At 43.7% G+C, this 8468-nt stretch overlaps 1 protein-coding gene across 1 annotated transcript in view; it reads left to right on the forward strand.

The window, feature by feature from the left end:
* Positions 1–8468, forward strand: part of FLT3 (fms related receptor tyrosine kinase 3) — a 32402-nt gene that overhangs the window by 22657 nt on the left and 1277 nt on the right. The window contains exons 16-23 of the mRNA XM_009647134.1: positions 1615–1725; positions 3911–4064; positions 4418–4548; positions 4930–5054; positions 5424–5546; positions 6181–6292; positions 6376–6475; positions 7767–7872. Of these exons, the coding sequence (XP_009645429.1) occupies positions 1615–1725; positions 3911–4064; positions 4418–4548; positions 4930–5054; positions 5424–5546; positions 6181–6292; positions 6376–6475; positions 7767–7872 (962 nt within the window). The remainder of the gene's footprint in view (positions 1–1614; positions 1726–3910; positions 4065–4417; positions 4549–4929; positions 5055–5423; positions 5547–6180; positions 6293–6375; positions 6476–7766; positions 7873–8468) is intronic.

The following is an 8468-nucleotide window of genomic DNA, read 5'->3' on the forward strand; positions in this document are numbered from 1 at the left end:
TTCAAAACCCTGTTTCAGTTTGGAAAGGTATTGCTGAAATGCCACCTTCCTACAGCGCGTGGCATTTTGTCCTACACACCGTAGATCTGCGCTGTGTGGGGAAGGATGGAGCTGCTCTGCTCTAAAGAGGACCAATGCAAATTCACAGAGCAGATTAGCCTGCTGGTCACATTCGTGACTCTGGGCTTTGGTGTAAGGTCCCTTTTTCTTGTAGTGCTGTCTAGCTGTTGCAGTCCCTTTGCCTCCTGTGTCTGAGCTACCTTGTTTGCAAAACTTCCAGCCCATCTTCCTGTAGTCTTTTCTTCTTGATGACACAAAGCAATTTCTTTCCATCCCTCCTTTATGGGTCAGGCTTCTTCCTCTCATCCTCCTTGCTGCTTTGTGTTCTGACCTCTCCCCAAACTGTCTTGACCCCTCACAAGAGCAGCATCCAGAAGCGAGCCTCCCCGGCAGCAAGCAGAGGGGGAAGGCTGCCTCACTGGGTCCCAAATACCACGACCCTGTTGATACATAATGGCTTGGGCTTCACGTCGGCGGCAGCACCAGCACCCTGCTCACCTCTGTGCCCACACAGCCCCTTCCTGCCGGCACTGCCATCCACCTCTTCATCTCCTATTTGCACATGTGCATCAGCTTTACGCTTCCTTTGTCCACTCCTTTGCGGTTGCCTTTGTGGAATTTAATCTTGATCATTTTGGTTCACATCCCCAGTTCTCTGAGGACCCCCCATCAAAGCTGGTGAGGGGTCTGGAACACAAGTCATACGAGGAGCAGCTGAGGGAACTGGGGTTGTTTAGTCTGGAGAAGAGGAGGCTGAGGGGAGACCTGATCGTTCTCTACAACTGCCTGAGAGGAGGCTGTAGTGAGGTGGGGGTCGGCCTCTTCTCCCTGGTAACAGATGATAGGACGAGGGGGAATGGTTTGAAGCTGTGCCAGGGCAGGTTTAGGCTAGACATTAGGAAAACCTTCTTCACCGAAAGGGTTGTCAGGCTCTGGAATGGGCTGCCCAGGGAGGTGGTCGAGTCCTCATCCCTGGAGGTATTTAAAAGAAGGATAGATGAGGTGCTTAGGGCCATGGTTTAGTGGTGGGATGGCAGGGTAAGGTTAAAGGTTGGACTCAATGATCTTAAAGGTCTTTTCCAACCAAAGTGATTCTATGATTCTATGAGGTCCAAACGCTTGCTGGAAAACAAGCCTAAAGCTATAACTGCAGCACAGGGTGGCCTTCTTAGCTATCAGGTCACAACTCGTGTGCCATATGGCTGTTGAGACTTTTTTTCTCTTAACATTTCTCTCCAACAGGGTTTACTGCCATTTTTTCTGTGCTTGCAAACACCTTAATACACTGCTGTCATTCCCTGACAGCCTAAGAATGACAAATATTAACATTTTATGACTGCTTTCCCAAGCATTCAAATGATACACATTCATGCACACATTTATTTTCCACCTTTGGCTAAATCTTTTTATACTGTAGAAAAACTTTTGGGATGTTCCCAAATGTACTTTCAGTCCAATTAATTGGAAATGAAGACTCACGTGTGACAAAGCATCACAAATATTTATGTTTTTAATTCTTTGCTGGAGATTTCCAAACCTGTGTTACTTTTACAGAAAAACCTGATGCTTCAGAAAAAGATGCTCTCATGTCTGAGCTGAAAATGATGACTCACATTGGAAACCATGAAAATATTGTGAACCTACTAGGAGCTTGTACTGTGTCAGGTAACTTGTGGAAAGATACCAATTAAAGTGTTCAGACTAACGAGGACTCCTGAACAGGAAAGAAGTATCAAAAATTGATTACTGAAAGCAGTATTAAAAATATCCAAGCCATAATTAATCACCTATTCCTCAGGCTGCTGTTCCCCTCTTCACCCCTGAATCCTGTCTTTGCCCAACCAATTCTGCTGTTCTGTGCCGGGCCAAAATAAGATGAAGATGAAATGAAATCAAAGTTAAGGCCATGCATGTGTATAGAAATGGGTCCTTTCCAATCAAACTTGCATTAAGTGATAAAATAGCCCTCGTATAGAAGAGGTTTTCCTGTTACAGTGGTGATGGCACTGATATGGGCCAGTTTATTAAGTGAAAAGGAAAAGGTTATATGGTGTAAGGTACCTTTGTGTCCACATGATTCTGTTCACATAAGAAATTTTTTTTTTTTTTTTTTTAAATCATGTGGCTCACCAAACAGTGAAGTTGTAGAAAAAAAGGGGAAAATGGCTAAAGGCTAGAGAGGAAAGAAAAGAAACTGGAAAAGAACAGGGGTGGGGGGGACACCCTAAGAAAGAAGAGGAGTGAAGTGAATAATTAAAAAAGAGTCAACTTTTTAAAGGACTGAATGCAAAAATAAACTGAAGATGGGAAGAACTAAGCAAAGATGAAAGTGGCAAGATATTATCACTAATTTATTATTGTGTGACTTGTGATATTATTGAGGCAACGTATGTGGGTGTTCCTGTCCCAAGAACTCCCTCAGTGAACAGGAGAGAGGCTAAAGAGCAGATCACCTCGGGGAAAAGGCAGGGTTTACCCAGTGTTTGCCACTGAAAAACTTGACAGATAAGGAAGAAATTCTTTACAGTGAGGGTAGTGAAACACTGGAACAGGTTGCCCAGAGAGGTAGTGGAGGCCCCATACCTGGAAATGTTCAAGGCCAGGTTGGACAGGGCTCTGAGCAACCTGATCAAGTTAGCGGTGTCCCTGCTCACTGTAGGGGGGTTGGACTAGATGACCTCTAGGGGTCCCTTCCAACCCAAAACATTCTATGATTCTATGATTTTCTGCCACAGATATTTATTGAGTCAGAAAGACCAAAGGTAACAGTTAACTCATTTCCCCAGCTTGCATCAACAGCAATACTGTCATGCAAAAACATTCAAGGTGTAAGAGGAAAGCAGAGAAATAGATCGTGGGTGGTGGCTTTAGTTGATTTGAAACTATACAGGCTGCCAACTGCCTTCTGGAAAACTCGGCAAGTGTGATGGTGTAGGCAGGAGAGCTGCAGGGGAGACCTGCTCGGTCTGGCGAGGTAGGGCAGGGACACTTTCAGCCTTATCCAAGTCCCATATACAGAAGCATTTACATGGCTCTCAAGAATTCACATCCATCCTCTGAGAGACTTTACAGGCTTTTCACAGTGTGCCCTACCTTGCTTGACAGGGGCCTTCAGGCAGAAACGTCCACAAATTTGTATTCGGTCTTTCTGAGCCAGAAGTGGTGATGCGTGACCACTCTGAGCTCTCCCTGGGCCATTCCCTCTGCTCCTGCTGGCTTGTCATGGCTTTCCTCCGAGCCTGCCTGCTTGGAAATTGGAGGTATATTTTCTTTCTTGAGAAAGTGGCCTGCCCAGACACTGACCTGACACACCTCCACTCAGACACATCCCCTTGCAAGGTCGTTCCCTCCTATAGGTCCTCTCAGCAAGCACACTTGGGTTTCAGATGGCCTTCATGAAAACAAAAAAAAAAGGGGTATTTCTAGAGCATGGAGGTAGTGCAGATAAATAAAAGGGTGTAAGTCAAAGGATACCAATTGACACCCTCAAGATAATTAGCGGGGGTCATCTTTTGCTTGAACCGCATGTGGTTTAGACAATATAGCCTGTGCTGTCCTCCTCAGCTACATTGGTATAGGGAAGGATGTTTGTGCCTTCCTAGAGATTTGCAACTCACCTTGGGAGATGCACCACAGGGAAAGATCAGCTACACAAACTTTCCAAAGGGACATTACTGTCAGTAATTACAGTCAGGAACCTGCCCATCGGTACAGGTTATCTACCTGGGAAAGGAAAATGCTGGGGGCGTTTAATACAGATCAGTCCTGGGAGAAGATAAAGCATAATTAGGGCTTTAATGGGGAGAGTGCTATAGATAGCAGGAGGCATTTACATTTCCCACTATTTTAGGACCAATCTACTTGATATTTGAATACTGTTGCTATGGTGACCTTCTGAACTACTTAAGGAGCAAGAGAGAAAAATTTCACTGGACACTGACGGATATTTTTAAACAGCACAACTTCAGCTTTTACCACAATATCCATTTGGACCAAAATTCCAGGTAAAGCATTCAGCAGCAGTTTAATATTTTATAAAGCTACTCTCTCTTTTTAAGCTGCTTTCTCAGCTGTGCTGTAAACTGGTGAAATTATTGAATTCTTGAGAATGTGCCTTCACATACTTTAATAAGCAATGCTTTGGGAGGAACTGATTTTATTCTCCTTATGATGTTCTTCACACTGGACTGCAAAAGACAACTTCTTGTTTCTCTTTCCAATTTTGAGAAGACTCATGCCTGTGCCCAGATTTTTAATAGCAATAACAGATCATATTTTTTCACTGCAAAACAGTTTATATGTGGAAGATTGTGTGATCCACTGTATGTAACCTTTGAAAATGTGTCACCCACTCCAGGAAGGGCACTCACCTGAAGTATGGTGTGAATACGATTCTGTGCAGAGAGGATGAATTTGAAATCACACGAAGAAGTCAAAACGTAAATGTGACATCTGGAGCAAATGGGATTGTGCTGTATTCTGAGGAAGGTAAGAGATTCGTTGCTTTTATCTTTAGTAATTCTGTTGTTACTGTATTTATTACATTATTGATCTAACTAGACTAGATTCAGTGACACAGGAGGCCCCTTTCTATCATATGTCTCTCTTCCCTCCTGGCAGGAATTTTTCTGGAGAAGGATTCTACAACACTTAAGACCAGAGGTTTATGTTTCTGGTCATGCTATACATAGTACTTGAGTATGAAAATACTCTTTCCTTTATTTTGTGTCTGAGCAAAGGATGCAAAAAATGGATGCTCTTTGCGATGTTGTTCTTGGTAGGAGCATGTAAAAATCCTGACAACAGTCAGTGGAATTAGAGAGTGAGAAAGCCCATGGAAAACTCGTACTTGTGGTCATTTTTTTACAGATAAAATTAAGCATCCAAGCACACAGATGGATGAAGAAGAGGATTTTAATGTGCTCACTTTTGAAGACCTTCTTTGCTTCTCTTATCAAGTTGCCAAAGGAATGGAGTTCCTTGAGTCCAAATCGGTACGGCAAAGGGTAGCAAATTGTTTAGGTTGAAAAGATGGTAAAAATTGGTCAGTCTAGAAAAGGCAGACTGAAGAACAGAGCCACACAGTGGCAGGCTTGAACTATACCTCCTTCCCTGGCTTTACAGCAAAGACTGGATTTGCAGTTGTAGCCATGACCTTGAGTAAGAAGTGGCTGCACTGCACCCTTCTGACTGCTCTGGCCCTGTCCTTTGCCATGAGCAATGAGAGACTGTCCAGCTTGCTCATTCTCCAAATTATTTGAGTGGAAAGAGGCACCAATTCAGAGAGCTCTGTGTGAGACAAAGGAATTATCTCCTTCTGATACCAAATGCTGCAGAGCGTTAACCCATCCTTTCCTTCTAAGTGCATTCACAGAGATCTCGCTGCCCGGAATATACTGGTGACCCATGGAAAACTGGTGAAAATATGTGACTTTGGCCTTGCCAGAGATGTAGTGAATGACTCCAACTACATCGTCAGGGGCAATGTAAGTTCCTGAATGCTCTCTATTCTTCATACCATTGTGAGAATGATAAGCAACCAAGGAAGTGAAGCTTTGCATTTTCAAACTCCTCGTCAGCTTTATGGTTAATTGTATAGACATTGCAGAAACCTCATTTTTTCCTGCCCTTGGCAAATGCAAATTCTTATCTTATAATTAACCTAATCAAGCTACTACTGTAAATGAGATAGTACCCATGTCCTTCCTAAAGCGCACTGAAACCATTGATGGAAGTGCTGGGAATTGTTTTCTGTTACAGACAGTAATAGTATAGGGACAATAGCATATGTGTGGGGTACAACAGATCCTCTGGCTATATGAAGAAGTATGGATGGACATCTCCATCTGAGCTACTCATTCTGGAATTCAAAGGAGTGAAGAAGGCTCTTCCAGGGCTCAGCTTATCTCATTAACTCCTCTAACATGGATGGGATGAACTGGCTCCTTAGAAGGGCCTGTTTCTCTCTATAAGGGAAATTTAAATGGCCAACTAAGAGAGGCCCAGCTTTTCACATAGCAAACATGAATTGATCCTCCTCAAGCAGTGAGAACTACAGTGAGTCATCTAGAAAGGCTGTGTCACAGCATCACCTGGCCTCCTTTCCCCCTGTCTGTACAGGCTCGTTTACCAGTTAAATGGATGGCTCCTGAAAGCTTATTCGAGAGGACGTACACAATGAAGAGTGATGTCTGGTCTTATGGAATATTACTATGGGAAATATTCTCTTTGGGTATGTTCTGTAATGCAACAGAAGAGCACTGCTTGGTTTTGGAAACTTCTGAATTAACACGTGTTCTTCAATATTTTCCACAGGTGTAAATCCCTACCCTGGTATTCAGGTTGATACAAACTTCTACAAATTAATACAAAGTGGATTTAAAATGGACCGACCATATTATGCTACAAAAGATGTGTAAGTGTATTTCCTGAGTGATGCACAGCATGGGAATTTATATTCACTAGGTCACTGTTTGCATGACCTTTCATTTATTGTATACTGTACCTTGCTCAAAAAAAGTTGCAAAAGGCACGATCTTCCTCTAACTCTAAAAAAGGCTGCTTGATCATGTAGGTTTTGTCCTAAAGCAGAAATGATCAACACTAAAGGTTATGTGTGTTTTAAAGGACTAATTTATTATCTGTATTTAATTGTGCCTTCCTTTCCCAGGCGATTTCTTGTTCTCAGATCTCAGACTTCTTTTTCTTTTTGCAAAAGCTATGTTATACCATATCATTTTGGATATTAGCTAAATCTTTGGTGACTTTGCTAAACCTTTTTTTTTTTTTTAATTGAGCTTCAGTGTGTATGATTCAGCTCTAGCAGGCTAGGGATCCTCTTAGAGAAAAACCCTGCTAAGGAAGAGTTGGCAGGAGCTATTCCTGTGCTCTCAGCACATAATTTTCAGCCTGTGCCTCTGTGCCTGGGTAAACTCTGTGGACCCCAGAGGACAAGAGACAAGAAGGTGGTGGGGAGCTACAAGACCTGGAGCACAGAGGAAAGGGAAGGACTTTAGGTTGTCTGAGCTCTTCTGGCAGACATTTTTATAGATGGCCTAGGGACTCGGTGCCTTGCTATGGCACTGTGCCATTCTCATCCTCTCCATGTAATGGCATTAAAGGTACAGGTGAATCTGACAGGTTCACCCAAGAAAGCTCACTGTGAGGTTTATAAATACCAGGGAATATACTGACCTGGTAAGTTTGCAAGCGATCTTAGCAGCTAGGCACTGCACTGGTCCCTGATGAAACTGTAAAATCTCTAAGGTGGTGTTTAAACTTCAGAAAGATTTTTGTGATGTCAAATTCCACAAAAAGACTCACTGTGAAAACTGTCCTGAAGTCTACAGAGTCCACAAGGAGCAGGTTCAGCCCCAAAGTCAGACAGGAATTGTCTTCCGACCATTTCCTTTATAGAACCTGGAAAACAAGGTTAGCATGTCAGTATGTGCCAGCCTGGGTGAAATCCTGACCCCAGTCCTATGAGGATTTTGCTAAGGACTCCAGTGAAGCCATCTTCTTCATTTTACCCCTTTTCCTCATCTTTCTGTATCTTTTCCTGTGATGCAACATGCTAAATCTGGCCTCTTTTTATAAAATCATTCTGGTGCCCTGTGATTCCCATCCAAACTCTGCATTTCCTTGTAGTCATTTACAGAGATTCCAACATCTAACATGTTTTCTGTGTCACCTCTTTCCTCCTGCAGCTATTGTGTGATGCAGTCCTGTTGGGCCCTTGACTCCAGAAAAAGACCTTCTTTTTCTTGGCTCGTTTCCTCTCTTGCCTGTCAGCTGGCTGAGGCAGAAGGAGCAGTAAGTAAACACTGGGAGAAGAAAAATGTTTTGGGGCTTTTTTTTTGTAGCACCGCATGAGCTGAGAAATAGTCTTCTGGTTTCTATTCAAGCATGCCATTGTGTTATGGAGCTATTCCCCAGGGATCTATGTAAGAGTTTGGGGAAGTTTCTTCTGCTGTCAGAAGGAATCATGACCTCCCCAATGAGGATTTCTTTCCTCCCACTGCCTGCACCGGCACTCTGGAAGGGTGAAATCTCTCAGACTGTGCTACGGGACTGTGCTTCCCTTGTGAAGGAGCCAGTGCAGCCAGCTATGGGGATGCTGATGGCTGCCAGAGGAGGGGAGCTGAGCACGGGCCACCTGCCAGGGATCTCATGGGGGGGCACCACAGGTATGTGCTGCCACATCCTCACAGACAGAGGGATGTATATCATTCTCAAAGGTCAAAATAATAAACAGGATCTGAGGAAATCTTCCTCCAGCCTTAATAGACTGCGATGTCTTCCTCAGGGAGAGAACTGCTGAGGTCAGTTGTATGAGGTTCAACAAGGCCAAGTGCCAGGTCCTGCACTTGGGTCACAACAACCCCATGCAGCGCTACAGGCTTGGGAAA

Source organism: Egretta garzetta, unplaced genomic scaffold (genome assembly GCF_000687185.1).
Source record: "Egretta garzetta isolate BGI_Z169 unplaced genomic scaffold, ASM68718v1 scaffold279, whole genome shotgun sequence".
Classification (NCBI taxonomy): Eukaryota; Metazoa; Chordata; class Aves; order Pelecaniformes; family Ardeidae; genus Egretta; species Egretta garzetta.